At 41.5% G+C, this 23,169-nt stretch overlaps 1 protein-coding gene across 5 annotated transcripts in view; it reads right to left on the reverse strand.

Moving 5' to 3' along the window:
- The window catches only part of PNISR (PNN interacting serine and arginine rich protein), an 873,711-nt gene that overhangs the window by 757,142 nt on the left and 93,400 nt on the right, over nt 1–23,169 (reverse strand). For 4 of the 5 annotated variants that reach the window (XM_044065876.1, XM_044065856.1, XM_044065842.1 and 1 more), the window contains exon 2: nt 18,227–18,345. In XM_044065876.1, the coding sequence (XP_043921811.1) occupies nt 18,227–18,314 (88 nt within the window). In that variant the 5' untranslated portion in view covers nt 18,315–18,345. Of the gene's footprint in view, nt 1–18,226; nt 18,349–23,169 lie in introns of all 5 variants that reach the window. The other variant, XM_044065848.1, reaches the window with a different exon arrangement.

Consider the following 23,169-nt stretch of genomic DNA (forward strand, 5'->3'; position numbering starts at 1 on the left):
GGAGGTTTTACATTGATTCCTCTGAGGAACTGCCTGAGCAAAGGGTGCGAAAAAACAGGTGGATCAAAGCTGTATTCTGCTGAAATAGCTGATGCATGTATCTTGATGGAGGAGTAGGACAAGCCTGAATGAAGAAGTTCGGCCAGATACTCTAGAATGTTAGGCATATCTATGTTTGACACATCTTTTCCTCTTTCAGTACTCCAAATGACAAACCTTTTCCATTTTCCAGCATAGTTCCTTCTTGTTGAAGGTCTGCGTGCTTCAAGAATAATGTCTTTAACTCTTTGGGAAAGCTCTGGGTTAGCTGTTGCTATGTGATGTTCCATGCAGTCAGTTGCAACGTTTTTAGGTATGGATGTATGATGCTGTAGTTGTTCTGAGTTAGCATCAAAGGCATCAGGGGTATTGGCCACATATTGTTCTGAGACATGCTCCTCAGCAGTGGGTACCAGTGTTGTTTTGGCCAGTTTGGAGCTATCAGGATTATCCTTGGACGTTCTTCCTTGATTTTTAGTAATACTTTGTGTATCAAGGGAAGAGGTGGGAATGCATATGCTGTCAGGCCTTTCCAGCTGAAGGAGAGCGAATCCACTTTCCATGCCAGTGGGTGTAGTGTCCTTGTGCAGAATTTTTTGAGCTGGTGATTGAGAGGTGATGCAAATAGATCTATCTGAGGCATTCCCCATTTCTTTGAGATGGTCTTGAAAATGTCCGGGTGCAGTTTCCATTCGTGGGCATCCGATGTGGTTCTGCTTAATATGTCTGCTAGAATATTTTCTTTTCCCGGTACAAAAATTGCCTGTAACTGGATGTTGTAGCTGAGTGCCAGGTTCCACAGCTCCAAAGTCATTCTGCATAGGGGGTATGAATGAGTGCCTCCCTGCTTGTTGATGTACCACATGACTGTGGTGTTGTCTCTGTCCTTATCAACTGGCCCTCTTTGAGAAATGGTCTGAACCTTTGGATTGCCAGTTTTACTGCCAGCATTTCTTTTAGGTTGATGTGCAGGTGAAGTTGATCCTGTGTCCACAATCCTTGCACGCATTTGTCCAGCATGTGGGCCCCCCATCCTAGGTCTGAAGCGTCTGTTGTGATGGTCTGGCTTGCTCGACATCTGCGAAAGGGTAGGCCTGGGTTTGTCTGGCATGCCTGAGCCCACCATAGGAACTCCTGTTTTAAGCATGGAATTAGTGGGATTTCTGTTTCTAGGCTGTGACTGTGTTGGGACCATAAATTCTTTAGGTACCACTGTAGTTTTCTCATATGTAGTCTGGCAAGTGGGACCAGGATTATGCATGATGCCATGAAGCCCAAGGCCTGCAGTACTTTTCTTGCTGTTAACTTGTTCAGCTTTGTTAGTGCCAAGAAGTAAAGAGGGAGTTCTTTTGTTTTCTGCAGTTAGGAATGCCATTTGTTTTACTGTGTCCAATTCAGCCCAAGAATGTCCTTGTTTGGGATGGTATCAGCCTTGACTTTTGTAGATTGAATGTGTATCCCAGTGCTTGTAGCAAGTAAATGACCCTTTGTAAATCTGTTGTCAGCTTGCTTTTGTTGTCCCTTGTAGCAGGCAGTCGTCCAGGTATGGGTAAATTTGTATTCCTGTAGTCTGCAATGGGCAATTACTGATGCCAGGCATTTTGTGAATACTCTGGGCAGTAGATAAGCCAAAGGGCAATGCTGAGAATTGATAGTGCTCTGATCCTGCAAGAAATCTGAGGTATCTTCTGCAGATTGGTCGAATGGGGACGTGCAGGTATGCCTCCTTGAGATCTAGAGTTACCAGCCAACACTCCTTGCCCAGCATGGGAAGAAGTTGCTGTAGGGTCAGCATTTTGAATTTTGGGACAATGATGTATGTATTTAAGGCGGACAGGTCGAGAATTGGTCTCCAACTTTTTTCCTTTCTTGGAACTAGGAATAGTCTTGAGTAGAACCCCTTTCCTTGCTCTGCAGTTGGCACTTTTTCCACAGCTCTCATGTTTGCTAACTGCATTATCTGCTGTAGAGCCTCTGTTTTTTGATTTGGAGGTAGATTTGGCATTCCTCTTTTGATTGGTAAAGTGTGGAAGTGGAACCAGTATCCTTGATCTATGGTTGGTCAAATCCACTTGTCTTTTGTTATATAGTGCCAGTTTTTTGAAAATAAGGTTAACTTTCCGCCTAGAGGAGCTGCTATTTGTTCCCTGGTAGGCGGATTTAGGATTAAGTCACTATGGTTGTGTTGATGTAGTGGCAGTGGTTGTGTCTGTGCCTCTGTTGTTACCTTGCCACTGTCGTCCTCTGTAGGCACCTCCTCTGGATTTGTTTCTGCCTCTGGAACGTCTGTTTCTGCCCCTTTGAGATCTTGTGGAGTCAGGAAAGGACCAATTTTTGGCAGGCCAGTTCCTGCTAAACCTTGGGGATTGAACCTGCAAGAAATCTTTAACCGTTTGAACGGATTTTGCCTTTTCTTCCATTTTCTTCATAACCTGCTGGGCAGGTGTACCAAACAAACTTGTCTTATCCATAGGAGCATCTAGTAACTTTGCTTTAACATGATCCGGTAAAGCTTGCTCCTTTAGCCATGCATGCCTTCTTATCACTGTGCCAGTCATGGCTGATCTAAATGAAGCCTCCAGTGCATCATAGCCACATTTTAAGGAATGGTTACTAACCTGTTGTATGTTATTTACCATTTCTAATACATATTTCTTATCGAGAGATTCATCAGTGGTTAGTTTTTTAGTTAACTGATCAAGCATAAACTCTTGGTATTGTATCATGTGAAACTGACAGTTTAAAGCTCTAGCTGAGAGAGTAGCTGAAGTGTAGACCTTTTTGCCCCATCTGTCTAATGACCTTGCTTCCCTTTCAGAAGGAATAGGGTTTTTAGCTATGGTCGCGGCTACTGCCTTGGGACCCTGGGATATAGTTTCGGGGTCTGCAAGAGGGGCCTTGTAAAGGTGGTGATGAGTGTCTGGCACCCTGTAAAATCTGTCTGGTTTGGCAGGGGCTGGAGGTAAAGAATCTGGAGCGGAGCAGACATCATTGAAAGCATCATCCACCACAGAGAGAACAGGAGGTATAGCTAAGGGCCTGTGTTGTGGAAGGTGCAGAAAAGTCCTAAGTCTTTTTCTGGAGTCTGAAAAATCCTGTTGCTGCCACTGGAACTGCTCTCGCATGGCATGTAAGGTTTCCCCAAAGGAAAATTCTTCTAGTGGGGAAGCAGCTGGAATGGATTCTTCAGCATCAGAGTCTTCAAAATTAGAGAAAGGAGCCTCTGGCTGGTCAGTTATGTCTGATTCATCGGCTGAATCATCAGATGACACTGGCTCAGGGGGCTCTGCCCTAGGCCTCTTCTCTGGGGGTTGAGAGGCCCTGTCTGGGTGAGACTGAGATCCTCTAATTAATGAAATTAAATCTTCTGCCAGAGTAAGCATTTGAGAACTAGAGGAGGGCCTGGTTGAAGGGGGTTTAACAGGCACTGTTTTAGTAGTCTTGGCTGCTTTAGCCCTGGCGAAGGCCTTAATGTACATGGCTGCTGGAGGCCTAGCAGCACCACGTGCTGGGGTAGAGACATCCAAGGGAATGGTGTCTGATAAGTCAGTGGCATCCACCGTAGTGGGTATAATTTCTGAGGCCGATTCAAGAATGGTAGCAGGGGCCTCAGTTGTAGAGATAGATTCAGCTGTACTTTGATCAGTTTTCTCGGTTTCGCCGAAACCGAGACACTCGCGTTTGCTTAACCATGGTTTCAGCGAAACCGCGGACCGCGAGTGTCGGTCTTTATCTTTGCGTTTTTGGCAGATTGGGTAGTCGGAGGATCCGGCGGCATAATGTACGCAAAATCAGAACCGAAAAACTGTTCAGCAAACTCCGACCGGCGCCTAAGCGTCGGTTGAAAGAAGCACAGGCGAACAGGCTGCTACGTCGTGGGCTGGGCCTAAACAAGGCAGACAATAAGAGTGGAAATCTTTATGAGGTATTTGTTTCCCACAGGTTAAACAATTATTAACTTTTTCTGACATCGGCTGAGGCAAGAAAGAGTCCCCAACGGGGTACTTAGCTTTAGAAGTCTTCGAAGTAGTATTCGGTAGAAGTAATCTCTGGATCCGACCGACCGGCACTTGCGAACAGCTTCTGCTTGGCCACGGCAAGAAAGACTGGGAAAATGGCCGGCTGATGCCTTTATACCCGAAGACCAACAGAGATGACGTCGGGTGAAGTGCGACATCAGCCGAAGCCGGACCCGGACTTTGGAATCCGGCCGACTGAAGGGCTGCCTGACGACAGGACAACCCAGTTGTTATGACTGCAGATGCATCCATGAAGGACATCAATTATTAACTTTTTCTGACATCAGACTGGAGCAAGAAAAAAAGTTTCCCCAACGGGTACTTAGCTTTTAATGAAGACTTATGAGATTTTCGTGTTCGAATTTCAGATCCGAAGTCGGCCGTCTGGCACTTGCAAAATGCTTCTGCTTCGGGCACTGCGCTGCAAGAAAGACCAAAGAAAATGGCATTGGCTGCATCTTTTATACCCCTGACGACCTGACTTCAGGGAAGGGGCGACAGCAACCGACGCAGGACCCAAGACTTTGGAATTCAGGTAGACTGAGGGCGACCTGCCAGCAGGATAACCCAAATGTAATGACTGCAACAGTGAAACACGAAGAACATCTGCTTCCTTACTATGCTCAAGAGACACTACATTTGGATCGGCTGAACTGCCACACACATCTATGTGAACCCTTAACCCTATCAAACCAGTTAGGCTTCCTAGTCAGGCTCATGAATGCCCCCCACCCACTTTTTTGTCATAGAAAGGCAAATGATACAATCAGGCATGCTGGTACATATCTATGCCAGATCCCTTCCTGTTGATCACTTAATTAACCTTGTGTATATTACTGAACTAGGCATTAGCGATGGCACACTGTCCTGACTTAAACACCTCTCTGCCACGTCAGTGAATTTTAACTCATCATCCTCCCCATTAATCCCACTACAGAAAAGTGTTCCCCCACTACAGAAAAGTATTCCTCCAAGGATCTATTCTGGCACCTCTGCTCTTTCTTCTACATTAATAAACTTCCTCTTGACCTACTCCATCTTCCTCTCCTGTTGTACACCGATGACTTGGGTCCTATTCCACAGCAACCACTCTTTTTCCTATCTTGAACTCGCACTTCAGGGTCATTTTCAAGACCTTAAAATCAACATACCAATGATGAATTATGGCTCAACTCCTCAAACAAAAACAATGCTTTTTGGTGGCAGGTAAAAGCTCACTTATCTCCAGACCTCTACATATTCTTGACCTAAATTTCCATCTCCACCTGGACAACACAAAACAACCAACTCTGCTATTTTATGTTCTCCCATTTTTCTTTCCAGACCCTGAAAGAATGCCACATGAAAAGTTATCAATGTTTCAGCTAGACCAGATACAGATTTGCTGTATCCTGGACTGTTTTGTAAGCTTCTGTGCCCCCCCCCACCAAGCCTTTCTAGCTTATCAGTGGGAGTGGTAAGCGGTAGGTAGCATATCGATCGCACGATCCAGGTACAGATTCTTAGTTTTAGCACTTTAATTTGCTTATTCATGCTCAGCACTTGTTCAGAACTTGTTAGTACTAAATAAGCTACAAAATACTACAGCACTCAAACTTTCCTCTTTACCTAGAGGAAAACAGTTTTTGTACTTACTTTCCTTACTCGCTTAGAGAAAAACAGCTCTTATACTCACTTTCCTTTTTTTATTCAGGCATGTCCAAGGGTCAGCTCCCAGTGTTCTCTCCTGTCTATCTGATGAATATGGGCATCTTGAGGCAATGTAGCAATTGCTCATGTACACAGACAACCCTCTCCTCCTACCACCCAACACCACAACCTGTGAGAGATGCACTTATCTAGTCAAACTGGAGGTAAAGCTCACTCCAACCAATACTGAACTTGACGGTCAAGAGACGGTAAACACTTGCGCAACACCACACTCAACACATAGTCCCACTAAACCTACACCACCAAAATCCACACATAGAAAACAAAAAACATTCGCAGAGGCTCTCAATAATAATCTGCTCAAGCAACAGAGACCTCCAAAGCAAAAACACAGGCAACCTCCACCCCCCCAACACAACCCAAATGGCACATAGCCCACAGACTCAGTGTGCCAATAAACCACAGCCCATAAGGCAAACCAAAGTAAAAAACACACTAGCCCTAGGTGACTCTATAGTCAGGCACACTGGATGTCCCACTCATCAGGCTAAACAAGAAGGTTACTGTCAGCTGCCTGTCGGGTGCCAGGATCCACTACATAACCCACACACTCGGATCACTCCACAACAAGTACAAATATGACTCTGTCATTGTCCATGTTGGTGTGAACAACCCCAGATGTACCTCAGTGGACTACATGGAAGAGCACTCAGATCTTGTAGCCCAGGCAGGTATGACCCTAGCCCTGGGTAGCATACTGCCATCGCCCAGAATGATACCGCACAGTACAAGGACAAAATGATTGACTTCAACAATTGGCTAAGCTTCTGCTGCCATTCTAAGGGGATCCAGTATCTGTCTGCCTGGGATGACATGGTAGTCAGACCATGATGCTTTGCCAGAGACCGCCTGCACCTCTCGCCCCTGGGATTCCGGATACTGCCTAAGGCTCTTGCCACCCCTATAGTGCCTTTTTTAGGCAAGGTTCAAATGACAAATTCACCACCGTAACAGGAACAGGCAAGCAAAAACTGAGGGTAATGCTACTCAATAATAGAGGTCTAAATCTCAAAATTTACTCACTCAAGGCACTCCTTAAAATGGAGAACATCGATATCTGTGCAGTGACAGACTTGGTTCAAGGCTCTAGAAAGCACCCCTGCATTACCAGGCTATAACTCATACCAGACTTTTTCGGCCATCTAACCTGGACCAGAACACCAAAGGCGGACGTGTGTCCATATTCATTAAGGATATCCACACCTCTAGGCTAGTTGCGCGGCATAAGGCATCCAAGGTTATCCAAGTGCAACTAAATCTGGGCAAAACAGCAATCCAAATTGTAGCTTGCTACAGATCCCCCACCATGCCCCAGGATTTCCACTCCTCTTTTCTTGATATACTGGAAAATATTAGGGTTCAACCAAACACACTAATGAGCGATTTCAACTATCCCACCATTAATTGGGAAAACTACTCATGTACCAACTCCTTCGCTCAACGCTTTCTGGAATTCATAAATTCCAATGCCCTGGATCAGCTTTATCCACACCCCACCAGGGGCAGCAATATCCTAGACCTAGTCATTACCAACATGAGTGACCAGTGTTCCACACCTGAAGTCAACTCCTCGTTGGTCAGATCCGACCATAAGCTAATCACCCTAGATATCCACATCCCACCCCCACCCACCATTAAGGAAAACATGAAAAAAATGTCTCCTTCTGAAGACAGAAGTGGAAAACTTCATGACATCCATGCAGATGGACAATACGGTTACTACTGATGAATCCTACACAAATGCACTCTATAAGCACTTACAGGAGTGCACGGATCATGCTATCCCAAACAGAACCAAGACGATATCCTGCAAAAAAAAAAAAAAGGAAGCCAATCTGGTGGTTCCCTGACAAACAAACTCTACAACATAAGAAGAAACTGTTGCAAAAGAGTAAAATCCCATGAGTGGAGGAGCTCCCTGGTCAGCCTCAGTAAGAAGCTGAGATCCCTTATAAGATCCTCCAAAGCTAGCTACGAAAAAAAAAATTGCCACCGATTCTAAGGGCAACCACAAAGCATTTTATAGCTATGTCAAGAATCTCAATGGCAACACCCAGATCTGCTCCGAGTTACAGCACAACGGCATGAAAATTACAGAACCAACTGATATTGCCAACATCCAGACAGATAGGTTCAGTGCTAACTTTACCCTCCTCTCACCCCCGAAATGGCCCATATCTATATAGGAAGAATCCATGCAATCACATCTACGCAGGTAAAAGCTGCACTCTCTAAAACCAAAAGCACAGCATCCATGGGACCGGACAACATCCCAACGAACTGGCTCCCCACCTAAGCACCATGTTCAATCTTAGTCTCATGTCAGGCTTTGTGCTCACTGAATGGCACATAGAAACAGTTATCCCACTCCACAAAGGGGGAGACACCACTGATCCTGGGAACTATTGCCCTATCAGCCTGACGAGTCTGGTCTGCTAGGCCATGGAACGCATCATCATGGAACTCAAATCAAAGACATTGGTGACCTCTAAACTCTGGACCCTACCCAGTTCAGGTTTGTGAAAGGCAGATCATGCCTTCTGAACCGGATAGACTTGTTCGAGGCAGTCACATGGCATTATAGCTAAACTCACTAAACTAGGCATAAATCCCTACGTCACAAGATGGGATACCAATGGGCTCACTGACAGAACCCACACTGTCAAAGTTGCAGACTCCAAATCTGACTTCGAGCCAGTGACAAGTGGAGGCCCACAGGGTTCAGTCCTAGGACCTCTCCTGTTTGGTTATCTACTTCTCTGAAGTACACAGAAGGCCTCTGGCTAAAGAAGTTAGCAGATGAATGCAAACTAGGAGCCATAATAGAGTCCCCAAATGATGTGGACATCTTACAGAAGGGCCTCACTGAAACAGATGCCTGGTGTCAGAGGCACGGCCTCAAGCTCAATGCCAAGAGTCCATTGACATCCCCTTTGGTAAAAACTCTGTACACATGAACTACCACATAAAACGGCAGTCTACTTAACGCCAAATGTGTGATAAGAGACCTTGGGAACCAGGTGGACAGTAGATTCTCCTTTGATAAATCACATCACCACAGTAGTCCTATGTGGCATACCATCATAAAAGGATTCTCATCCAGGAGAAAAGAAAGAAAGAGGTCATTGTTCCCCTCTACTCGGCACTCAGACTCATAGGAGTACAGTGCCCCTTCTGGAATGCACCTCACAATACATCTGCAGCTGGAAAGGCCACAAAAGTACGTCATAAAGAGGATTACTGGCCTCAAACAGATGCCCTACACATTGAGTCTCAAAAAACTACAGCTTTAATTTGTAGCATATCACCTAATCCGAGGAGACCTCTGTTTAACCTATAAAGCTATGTTAACCCAGAGCTGCTGAACATGCTACACCTAAAGAAATGCCAATCCCTCCGAGCTATATGCTCTAGGGACCTAAACCTTGTCACCACAATACACAGGACATGCTGGAGGGATAGATTCCTGTCCCAGAGACTTCCTATGCTCTGGAACAAGCTATCCATCTATGTCAAGCAAAGTTCCTCATTAACACTCCAAGTAAAATCTTGATGAGTGGATGGGAAATAGGAAACACAAAAAAACACTAGAGGCCAGCATAAGTAGTTCCACGTCTTTTATTCAAAACTTAATGAAATACTGCAAAAGGACATAATAATGTCCACATACCAACACAAACTAGTTTCGGCTACTGCCTTCTTCAGTGAGAGAAAATAAAGAAATAGTAATAGCAACCAGCAAACCAGTATTTATATATTCTTCACCAATAGAAATAGAAGGTATAAGTCCATACCTTCTGAATAATTCATTAGTTGACAACCAGGCTGCAGAAAACAAACAGTAAACAAAGACATATTTTGGGATGTCCTTGATAGTCATTTGATATTTGGTATATACCATAAATTGTATGCATTAATATGGCAAAAACCATTGGTAAATGAGTAAATGATCCATGTGAGCATACACCATTAAACCATAAGTGAAAATAAAACCAAACAACAATGCTGTATATATTATGATGTTGGTATGTGGACATTATGTCCTTTTGCAGTATTTCATTAAGTTTCGAATAAAAGACGTGGAACTACTTATGGTGGCCTCTAGTGTTTTTTTGGATTGGTTTGGCCGAGCATGCTGTACGTGCGAGGCGTGCTGTTTGGATTTGGTTTGTTGACTCTCGCTGTTGGCGTTTAGTTCCACTTTTGGTAGGAGAGGACTCCTTCCCTGAAATACTATTTCTACTTTACCAGCGTGATACCAGGATTATACCAGCGAATTTTGGAATTATATTCTATTTTTGGAACTACTTATTCAATTGTTGGCTATCTGGGCTTGTGGGTGAATCAACGTAGATGTGCGATTACTGTTTTGCGTGACAAGGAGCGAGTGTTTATGCGGAAATTCAGGTACTGAATATTTTATACAAAACAGGCTTCTTTTAGACATTTGGGGTTGTTCAAGGTTAAACAACAAATTATTTCTACATATTAACAATTGGTTTTGTGGATTACAGCGTTTACGCGTTGGAATTACACTGTGGAGGGCCTATGGTTCATCTGGAAGCACGCCATTAATCTCTATGAGGAACAATATTTTGTCTACTTTTCACTCGGAGCTTGGACTTTAAATATTTTATGGACATTTATATTTCATGGACATTTATATGTCGTTGAGCCTGTCGAGGCATGCTTTTTTAGGCACATTGTCTATGAATGTCATTTTGCATATATACAATATGAGGACAGCAGTTTTGGTTAATTTTTGTTAACTATTGGGAATGATAAGGATGTTGATGCAACTTTGGGTGTACCATTTCTAATTTCATTTTAGACATGATTATGCGTATTTGTTAGTCATCAATGTATCATATTCAGGGACAGCTAACAGGCCTTTATTTAGTGACTTTATACTGTCATTAGGGCACACTAACACATCATAATATTGTGTTTTGAGGGTGTTACAAGCGCTATTCTGATGTTACTATTTTGAACCTACTGTGTTTATTATTTTTGATCATTAATACTGGTTTTTGACTTAGATTTATGAACATATAGTAGGACAATGAATATGTGATCTTTGATAACAACATAACAGTGTATCACCCAAGTCTATTTTGAATAAGTGGTGAAAAGATTTTTTCTTATTGAAGGATCACTAATTTATTAACACTTCTAATAATAGAATAGAACAACGCTAATGCATCCCCAATTGTAGAATGGGTTATAAGTGTTATTGAATGTACAAGTGCCTCATTACTATAATCCGCTTCCCTGAATACTATCATGGAGATAGGAATGTATAGCCATTGTATACATATATTATATTAGTTTATTTAACAATTCTGGTTGGATTTGTCCTATGTATTATTCATAGATACTATTCTACATTTATTGTGTGGTACGGATCGGTTACTTTTTTTGGCCCTGCCTCTGGTCTTTCCATTGAGATTTAATCAGGAACTCTTCATTTGCACTATTGTGATATTGGTTTTTGGACAACTTATACTAAAATTTAATTATGGATTTGGACAAAATATTGGACGGGTTGTGTGCTGATAGGGAAGATATTGGTGTATTTGGATTAGACCAAATCCCAAACAACAACCAAAGTCAACCAAATTGTAACATTTCTGATGGTTGCGAATTGGCGTTTCGAAATTTAGAGAAAGGCCTTAAAGGGCTGAGAGCTAATACATGGCACCTCAGGCTTTTCAGGGCCTATTTGCATAAAAATATGGCCCCCAGAGGCCTTCGTATAAAGTTACGACCAATAGTCAGCAGATCTGAACAGAGGCTGACTGATGAATGGGAACAGGCATTGCAAAATGGCTCTATGATTTTGTTTAAAATCTTAGCCTCTTATTATGAGAGGATCATTGACTTATGTGTATCCGAAGTCAAGGATTTGAGTACTGAGAGTAAAAAATTCCAGTCCAGCACCAATTATCATGACTGACTTGATAGGTTGTCCAAAGAACTAACCACATATGACAAAATGATAAGGGATAGGAAAGTTAAAAAATTCAACAGGGATGTCATGGACTACAATAAGGGACACCCACTCCAAATACAGAGGACTGTGAGATTTCAGGACTCAGTCCAAGGAACGACCAGGGGCAGGACCAGAGAGACCAAGGTCCATACTTAAACATAGGGACAAATCTTATACCAGTACATCAGGGGAGGAGTCCTCATATACAGACAGTGAGGGTGGAACATTGGTTAACTCACCACTAAAGAAAAAAATGAATACCAGTATCCCTTTAGGAGAGGTAGGAAATATAGAGGGGGGAGGAAACATGCCAATCGAAATAGGAACAGAATCAATGACAGGACTGATTCAGTCCTTACTGAAACAGTAACAACGACATTTGATAATGTTCTTAATTTATCAGATTCTGTACTGACTGATGACCAATACAAAATACTTAATAAAGGATTGGGTTTTGTACCTAGTTTTTTCTCTGATCAATATCAAATTGCATTGGATGTGTTGGATTATTGTCGACGACTTAACCTCAAAATATTTTTTTCAGAACAGGATATATCAAATACTCAAAGATCTGCTGGATTTACATTTCATAAATCTACTTTTCAACCACCCATGAACAAAAATGTTGCCATCTTTCAACAGGCAGTACTCAAGGATTTACGATTCCCCCATTTGGAATGTCACATTTCACAAGATTATATCAACTCATCTGAGAAGAGGGCACTTACTGAACTTAGGCAAAATCACAACATTGCTATACTCCCATCTGACAAGGGAGGAGCTGTGGTGATTTTAAATATGGATTATTACGTCCATGAGGGACTCAGACAACTATCTGACTCCAAATGTTACATGTACATGGGTATCGATCCTACACATCGATTTAAAAAGGAGAATGATGCATTTCTTGACTCAGCAGTGGAAGAAGGTATTATTCCCATTAAAACAGCACACCACCTCAAAGTTAAGGATCCATCCAAGCAAATTCTGTATTTACTCCCAAAGATACATAAATCTATTACTCACCCTCCAGGTAGGCCTATTGTATCGGGTAATGGTTCACTCACAGAACCATTATCGGTATTCTTAACCCAACATCTTAAACCACTCCTGGGACATGTAAGGGCAAGAAAACAGGATACAACAGAATTTTTGAAAATTATTGAAGACACACAACTTCAGCCAGAATGGCTGATGTGCACACTTGATGTTAAGTCCTTGTACATAAGCATACCACACTGGGCAGGGTTGCAGGCACTAAAACACTGGTTGAACAAGGTTGAACTGTATCCACCGGGATTCAACACATTGCTCATCTGTATGTCAGAGCATGTGCTTAGCAAAAATGTTTTTTATTTTCAAGGGGAGTGCTACTGGCAACTTCAAGGTACGGCCATGGGGGCCTCTTTTGCCCCCATATATGCAGATCTTTTCATGGCCTATCTTGAGGAATGCCTTATCTATAATCCCCTGCATAACATTTATTTGGTGGAAATAGATATCTGGCGGAGATATCTTGATGATTGTTGGATGGTGTGGTGTGCAGATTCAACATATCTTATTGAATTTGTGGAATATCTTAACAGCAATATATGGGGTATTGAGTTCTCTATCACCTCTCATACTGATCAAATTGACTTTTTGGATGTTACCGTGTATCGGAATGAGGACCATACCCGAAGTACTAAGATTCATCGGAAATATCCACAATTCAATTCATTACTTCATGCATCTAGTATGCATCCACGCCACACCATCCGCAATATCCCAAAATCCCAATATTTGAGAATTAAACGGATCAATTCTTCAAATACTGATTATGAAAATGCCAAAGTACATCTGAAAAATAGATTTTTGGACAGGGGATATTGCATCTTCGAAATTGCATCTGCCAGTGCATGGACAGATAAACAAGACAGGAAAACCTTGCTGGAATACAAGGACCACGCAGACAACCCAAAGGATGACACTATCAGGTTCATTACCACCTTTGGTAGGAACCACCAGGTGGTTAGGAATGTTCTGAATGACAATTGGAACATTTTGTTAGCTAATTACTACCTTCGTAGTATCCTGGGTAACCAATGTCAACCATCATATAGGAGAGGCAAAACCTTGGGTTCATTATTTTCACATTACAAACAGAGAGTGAGTGGAGGGGCAAAATACAAACAATTGACCATAATAGGGGATGAACTTTTGGGAAATTTCCCTTGTGGCCACTGCACTTCGTGTAGTCAGGTGAACAAGCTTAAACAATTTACCAGTTCTAACACAAGCAAAGTTTATGATGTCAGGATATTTGGTAATTGATCAAGCAGCTGGGTTATATACCTGGCAACATGTCAGTGTTCTGCTTTCTATGTGGGCAAAACTTCGCGATCACTAAGAATAAGAATAGGGGAACATCGGAGTGACATTCATAATATGAAACTGATGAATGCTTTATATCAACATACTATTAAACACCCTACGGCAAAATTCATGTTTACAGTTATTGATAAAATTACAGGCAACAGGCACAATCAACAAGGATGGCAAAGTATACTCAGCCATAAAGAAAAGTATTGGATTATACATCTCGGAGCCCTATTTCCACCAGGTCTCAATGACCATTTATGATGAGTATATTTCTTTATTCAATTATTATAGGACTACAGAATTCTAACAGTGTTGATTTAGCAAATAATGTATATACTATCATAATATATACAGCATTGTTGTTTGGTTTTATTTTCACTTATGGTTTAATGGTGTATGCTCACATGGATAATTTACTCATTTACCAATGGTTTTTGCCATATTAAATGCATACAATTTATGGTATATACCAAATTTCAAATAACTATCAAGGACATCCCAAAATTACTGTTTGTTTTCTGCAGCCTGGTTGTCAACTAATGAATTATTCAGAAGGTATGGACTATACCTTCTATTTCTATTGGCTGGGTGAAGAATATATAAAGAATACTGGTTTGCTGGTTGCTATTACTATTTCTTTATTTTCTCTCACTGAAGAAGGCAGTAGCCGAAACTAGTTTGAGTGTTGGTATGTGGACATTATTATGTCCTTTTGCAGTATTTCATTAAGTTTCAAATAAAAGACGTGGAACTACTTATGCTGGCCTCTAGTGTTTTTTTGGATTGGTTTGGCCGAGCATGCTGTACGTGCGAGGCGTGCTGTTTGAAATAGGAAACACACCCCTGGGACCACTTCTGTGGCTTTGCTCGACAGGGGCACAGGAAATTAACTTTCTTGGGTGGCGTAAGCCAGGGAAACCTCGTTAGCTAGGCTTACCTATTCCCTTGGGCTGATAGCCTACTACCTACCTATGAACCTATGAGAATATGGTAGGCCTCTGATGCAGCCTTTAAAAGACTTGCACCCACCATTCAAACCATGTTAAATGGCATACGCAAATTTCTCTCTTCCAAGAAGATATGACCACCAATAAAAAACACGGAAAATAGGCAAAATTGCTACCTAGGAAACATGCAGTCTTCCTATTCACCTCTCAGCTGTTTAATTTATCAAAAATGAACACCCCAACTAGTCTGCAGTCATTTCAAACACCAACATACAGCCAATTATTCACCAATCAAGTCTTCCAAATGCCATAGCTACGTTTCAGTATGCAAACCAAGCTTTTTCAGTCCATGGTTCCAAACTTTTGAGACTCGCCCTCTTATTTTGTTAATAATCATTCCTCATAACCTATTTTTGGATCAGAACAATGTCATACATCTATTGCGTTTACCTCAGGTCCAAGACTGAAATAGGTCCAACGGGATCAGTGATGTACCCTGATTAACAAATTCAAAATAAAAACACAGTCCCACTACTCTCTAGTGCGCTCTATGCAGCAACTTTCATCTATACCATAAAGCTGTTGAGAGGTAAACATGTTAAATCCTAGCTGCAGAGCTTCTCCTTTACTGGCCCCATCAGGCATGCTCTCAGCAGTATACAAATTTTTATTTGAAATGCCTCTTGAAAGTACAGCACTTGTGGAAGGTAAATTAAACACCGGAGACACTGTTAAACATGCAAAGACCAGCTTCCCAGCCAGCCCAAACCTGGATTCCTTGGGGGGGGGGGGGTGCGTGAGGAAGCCACCAAGACAACTGAGCAAATATGACAATCAACCTCTACATGTTCAGCCTATTCATCACAAAAAACAACAGCAAGGAACATTCGACAATGTGTCCAACATTTCTGAACTGACCTTGCAAATAAGAAGCCGAAGCAGCAGTGTCACAGAGCAAGTGCTCTACTAAAAACACCAAGCAACACATACCAGGGTGAGGAACTAATGGGGAGTCTACCCATGTGCAAATGTAGCTGGCAAAGCAGCATGGAGAACAATGGTCTCATACACAACATATTTCAGAACAGGATGGTAAAGCAATTAAGCAACGGAGCCTGCATAGTCACAAAATAACTTGCAAGACTAAATATAGCAAGGTTAAAAATAATGCTGGCAAACATCAGAATACAAATTAAGCAGATGCAACTACAAGACCTTCATAATTCAGTAAGCAGTACAGACTCCTGCCCAAGTGGTTACTTCTGAAGTCTTGGAGACACAGGTTAACACTGAAAAATAGTTATTGGCATCAGTCAAGTCTCACAGCAGACCTTACAGTCAAAAGGCAAGGAGCGCACAAATCTTAAAAAATCAGAAAGAATTCTGAGTGATAACGTGGAATAAAATGGCCTTTATCTACACAGGGGAGAACTAGACCTGTAATTAACTGAACAGAAAACTTCAGAACATTTCTTAAAAAGAAGAATGAAATACTAAAAATCCTGCCAAAATAATAAAGTACCTCAAAAACTTACAAAATGATCAAGTAGTCTGTTAAAACTTTAACACTCTCCTAAATCCTTCAATAAAAAACTGTAGCAGTAAATTATAGCAATGAATTATGGGAAAGTGTAGAGATAACAATTAAGGGAAGTATCACATGCCAAAAATAATAACTTGAAGTCAGAAACTCCAGTCTTTCATAAATGGACCTGTCTGTAGATAGTGTCATTTTAAAATCACAGATGTGATTCCTCTTAAAAAGGATGTCATTTTAAAATCACTGATGTGATTCCTCTTATTTCATTCAACAGAAAACAACAAATGCAACTACGTGTTTATTTATAAACTAATACAAAATGTTTTACTGATAGCATTTTGTGTGTACGGTTTTGCTATCACTATTTATACTGTGTTTGCTGTTACCCTGGTTCAGGAAATATCAGATGGCACACTTTCCCTATAAACATTTCAGGGAAAGTTTTTCTATGGAAGATGAATGTGAACAACCAAACGATAAAAGCTTTATTCTTATTTTATTTAGCCTTTTGTTGGCCGGGTTAGTCACAATAGGCTACAGGCCTCTTTTCAAGGAAGGCCCAAGGCAGTATTTATGCTACTGGGGGAAATCAGGAAACTTGCCCTATTTATTATTTTCAACAGGTTCACTAGGATTTATTTTCAACAGGTTCACTAGGATTTTTTTTTTCCCTACATCCACCACAGCTATCTAAGAAGATGGGACCTCGTTTTAACATCTCATATGAAGGACAACACACTCAGTGTAGCATAAGGCAGGTGATGCATCTCCTGTCAGCAATCGGCATACATGGTATGGAAAGAGAAACCCACAGCCTTCTGCATCCAAAGGCAAGGTTGCACCACTGACACTAACTGCAAATGAAACACAGGTTCAAAAGATTTAGGACCTCACACATGAAAATGGATCACAGCAAACAGCTGAAAAAGTAAATCATGTAGATCTCCCCAGTGATGTCACTACCTATCCATACTTTGTAATTATGTAGGTAATTCATGTGGTGGCATTCCTGAAATTGAAAATTAATGATTTTTTGCATGCAAATACCAGAAGGTATCAAATTATGCCAGGGTTTCAATTTAAGACATTCTTTCCTCCAACTTTGCTAGCTGAAATAGCCAAGATGCCATGTGGAATACTGAACAAAAGCCCACCTAGTTACTAGTCAGAACCATTCGCTGGTTAAAACTGCTACACAGTACTTGAAGGGTACTCGCACAACAGTTGAATAATGCTACAAACATCTTACTCAGAACTTGCATCAACGGGTAAGGATTTAAAAACACAGTATATTTACTTGTAGTTCTAACCCAGAGTGAAGTAGCAGCAGAAGCACAGTTGGTTTAAAGCTGGGATAAGTAACATTTGCTTGAACAACATGCTCTCAGCAATACACTATTGATAATACACACGTATTCATAACTTGGAAACGGAACCGCCTTTTTTTTTTTTTTTTTTTTTTTTTTATAAACAGACATCAACACTAAGCTCAACAAAAGTTGCCTTCCACTAGAATACCTATTAACCAGAATCATAGTAAGTGCAGGAATTCATAAAGGAGGTAAACACACAATGGCTTCACAGCTGTCCTTCAAGAAAGCAAGAGTGGCTTACTTACCAGGATCTTGCTGATGCTGGAATGTCTGCATCCACTGCTGCTGGCTCAAAGGCCACTGCTGCCAAGACTGCCCACTTTGATCCCACATCTTTGCTCCTGCTCTCAGTGGAAAACTGGCTCTGCTTCATACAATAAAAATTGGTTACCTTTTTCTAATATGCAGTATTAATTACAACCTCATGACTTTGTTTAAAAGTCGCTGCAAAGTACAATGTTGAAAATCACAATATTTCCCCCAGCAACTTCTTCAATGAGGGCAAATCCAACAGACTTGGTCATAAATTAAGCCAGTATTCATTAAATTTTCAAGTTTACAATGCACATCTGTCAAACACACAGATTAAGCCATTCTGATTTTTTTTTCTATTAACATCTTTTTTCATCACGCATACAAAGTTCACAAAGGTGAGAATTCTTTCTTAAAATTACAACAAATTCTCTACCATTCAACTAATGTCAGACTATGTTAATGCTACAGCCAGTTACAGCAGTACTACATTTAGAATTTTGTCTGAATTGTAACATTGATTGGTCAAAGTAAAGAGCAACATAAATCATCACCTCTTGCAAATTATCTCTAGTTACATTTCCAGATGCCGTAGAAAGGCTGCCTTTCTGCAGAACATACACAGCCGAAGTTCAGTTACAACAGCTGGCCAAACTGACAGTCACTCTCCAAGCATATAAACTATTATCAAGTCAAAATAAAGGCAGTGATTAAACAGCAGTAGCAGCAGAATGCAATGCAACGCAATGCTGGTGAACTAACCATGGAGTACTTTGCCACAACGGAGGCCAGACTAACAGAGCTTCCGCAATAGGACAGTGCAGGGAAGTCTCTTTGCCCCAATTACTCTACAAAAGCTTTGCCATATTTCAAATGAAAGTAGAACTGTTAAAAATGGGGAGAATTCCAAGTTAAATCACAAGAAGTCCAAAAACAATATAAAAATGACAGCAAATATTAAAAAGCATACCATTTAGTAAGTGATAAATAAATACTCTGATGGATTAGTTATGGCTCCAATTTTAATTCCAAAGGCACCATTCTCATGCTTTTTTTTTTTTTTTTGTAAGGCTGGACATGACCTTTTAACATGCAACACAATTTAGAAAGGTATGAAGACTTAACCAGCTCCACTGACAATTAAGCATGTAAAATAAGACAAGTACTAAAGGACAAAAAAAATGGGCGGACAAAATTTACGAGGAATTACCAAAACAGGGATGGAGTCCAGTCCTGGAACAAACTGGACAGTTGTGTACACTTACAACAACAGAACTCTGAGAAGAGTTTTAAACCACCTAGAACATGTAAAAGCAATGAATTTTTTCTTGTGATGTCCCAATGAAGATGCTGCATACACACAAAGGTTGGTACAAAGTTTCCTTATATACCTTGCAATACACTGTGCTCACTAGCTCTTTTCTGCATTACTTTAATATCTTGTTAATTGAGCAACATATTCTCAGCATTCCTTGACCACTGACCCCTGCCAAGTCTATATCGGACTTAGTAAATCACCCAGTATCACAATACAAGTGAAAATATGCCATACATTTTTATGTAAAAAGGGAAGGGAAGTCATAGTCTCCCTATACTCATCACTCATCAGACCAATGATCGAGTACAATGCCCCATTCGGAATGTATCTGACCCGACACTTGCAGCAGCTGGAGAGGCCACAAAAGTTCCTCACCAAAAGGATAAAGGGTCTCAAAAATCTGTCTTATGCTGCCCGACTGAAAGAACTCCAGTTATATTCAGTTGCTTACCGCTTGCTCAGAGGTGACCTATGCCTGACATACAAGGCCATGTCAAACCCAGGTTTGATGAACATGCTTCATCTCAAAAAATCTAGATCCCTCAGAGCCACAAGGGCGGGAGACTTAAACCTCAACACGGTTATTAATAGGACGTGATGGAGGGATAGATTCATCACCCAAAGACTCCCTATGCTGTGGAACAAAATCCCGGTTTATGTGAGGCAGAGCACCTCGCTGGCCTTGTTCAAGAGGAATCTTGACCAATGGATGGGAGATCACAGATACACCCCAGGGGTTACCTCAGTGTCACTGCTCGACAGAGGCACAGCAAAATAATGGGCATAGTTTCTCCAAACTAAAGGGGTGGCGTAAGCCACAAAACTATGGGCTAGGCTTATAAATGCCCTCGGGCAGATAGCCTAGTATGAACCTATGAACCTAAGATTTTAAATATGCAATCTAACACACTTGAGTAGCTGAAGAAGTAACCACTTCAGTTTTAAACATGATCATAGAACAGTAAACATTTTTTTGCCAGTTCAGCTTCTTAGCTATCATACCATGAACAAAACAGTAATTTTAGAGGGTATGTATTGGAAAAAAAAGCGACTGACGCGGTGGTTTTGTTTTCAGCAGGCATTACCTGTACATCAATACCCTGTTGGAGAGATATTTGTCACCAAGAGACAAACTGAAGTAAAACTGGGAAACATGCTCTAAACAATGTTAGTATACTAACCCAGCAACAAAACTTGAAATAATAGGTGCTTAGCAAAAAGCAAAAAGATATACACGTACACACAAAAAGTAAGAAATAACCATCCTCAGATTAAGGCACCTATACTTGTATCTTACAAAGAAATACATTTAGCATTCACTCGGTGGTACTACTTAACTGCTTAGCACGAATCAAACAGAGCTGCATAAATACAACAAAAAGAAATGGGAGGCCTCAACTATATCTTAACAGTAAAATTTTGATTTAAGGTCAATCTATATTACGTAGTCTCCCAACCCTAACATTCAAAAATCTACAGACAAAGCAAAACAAGATTATTGGACACAAAATATTACATAACAGAAGTTATGTACTTACCATAACATGGCATTTTTGTTGTCCAATTTCATTATGCATCACTACTGGGTCTATGGATCAGACTTGGTCATTTCTCCAGACTTATGATCACAGCCTCAAGCTCCTCCCTTTCCCATAATGCCCCACTCCTTCTCTAACCCCTCAGGTAGAGTTTGCTGCCCTCTTAAAGGTGATTTAGATTTACACTAGTAGAGACCAAAAGAAAGCGTCCACACTGGAGCTCAAACTAGGAACCTATGGGTTCCCATATCCTCTCTACTGCTCTCAGCTGATTTAGGTTGGGGGAAGGCAGGTGGGATGTGATGCATAATGAAAATGGACAACACAGATGCAAGTTATGGTAAGTATAGAACTTCTAATCTGATGTTGTCCATTTCATTATGCCTCACTACTTGGTCAGAGTCCCCAGCTAAGTAAACCCTAGGTGGCCCTCAAAGAAGGACATGCCCGAGCACTGAGGAGCCAAAGGATGCTTCATATCAAGAAATAATGTCCAACTTATAGTGAGAGACACAAACATATGAGATTTGGGCCAAGTTGCTGCTTCACAAATTTCACCAACATGGGCTCTTGCCAAGAAAGCAGACTAGGTACACATGGACCTGGTGGAATGAGCTCTAACAGGACAGGGAAGTTGCATGCCAAGCTGGGAACTGACCGTAGAAATAATCAGTAATCCACCTGGCTAAGGTAATTTTGGATGCAGCCTGACCTATTTGGTGAGAAAGACATGAACAACTGCTTAGATTTCCTATGTGGTTTTATTCTATGTAGATAGAAGCACAACTGTCTATGCAGATCTGGCGAATGCAGCATATATTCGCCCTTATTGGGTTAATTTGGGAAGAATACAGGCAGGTGAATGGTCTGGTTAATATTTTTCTCTGTGGAAACCTTCTGTATGAAGGGTGTGTTCGTTCTGAGGATACTCAATCCTTCAAGAAGGTAATGTAAGGTGGCTAGGAAGACAAAGCTTGTAATTAAGACAGACTTCTTGCTGAAGTAATGGTGGATGAGGAGTGAAGGTTCTGCCAAGAAGAGTTGGTCTGAAAGCATCCACCATTGCAGACTATGCCTGCAAATCGGAGTTAGCCTGATGGGGGTTGACAAAGAAGCATACAGACTAGACCACTGGACTGCTAGGGTGCACTCGAGAACTCGCATGAAGAATTTTGCTAAAGGAACCAGAAGTATGGCAGCTGACATGGACACTAGGGCCATGAGCTGGCAGTTTTGGGGTATATGCTAACAGCTGTACCTGCTGTCTCAATGACCTTATTCTCTGTGGAGGTAGAGCAGCTATGTGTGTGCTTGTATTCAATTGCATCCCAATAAACTCTGTGTCCTGTACAGGAATAATTTTTGACTTTGCCAAATTCACTGCGATTCCCAGGCAAATGAAAAGTTGTAGCACAACCTGAATTGCTCAAAATAGTTGATGCTTTGTAGGTACCATTGAAGCCAACCATCTAGGTATGGAAACACCTGGAATCCTTGCAGTTGAAGGTGGGTTGCAACCACTGCCAAGCATTTGAACACCCAGGTTGCGAGACCAAAGGACAGTGCTCGGAATTGGCAAGGATTGGCTCCCAGCCAGAAACTCAAATGTCTCCTGGAACACTTCTCTATTTTGACACGATTGTACACATCCTGGAGATCTACACAGCACATCCTATCGTCCTTGTGTAGAAGTGGCAGAATGGACTGTATAGTAACCATGCAGAACTTAAGACTTCCTTACAAACAAGGACCAGACAACTTTTAGTGCTTCTTCGGTAAAGAAGACGTGGACCCTGAGGCAGCTGAGGAGACGCACTTTTTAGCAGTGGGAGTTTGAGTTGAGCTCCAGAGGTTGGCAAGAGATGTCTCAAAATCAACTTACTGCACCGATAAGCAAGGGCTCAGGGACTGAAGGCCAAGCAGAGGTCACATTCAACCTCCAATTGCCCTGGCCGAAGGCGATATACGCACCTCTTGTGAGCATCCAATTATGGAATCTTGTGCCCACAAGAGGCACCCCTTTTGAAACCCATAGGTTTATCGGATATACTGGAGAGTTAGTATAAACAAGTGTATACAC

This window comes from Protopterus annectens, chromosome 1.part0 (genome assembly GCF_019279795.1).
Source record: "Protopterus annectens isolate FY-2018-M chromosome 1.part0, PAN1.0, whole genome shotgun sequence".
Classification (NCBI taxonomy): domain Eukaryota; kingdom Metazoa; phylum Chordata; order Ceratodontiformes; family Protopteridae; genus Protopterus; species Protopterus annectens.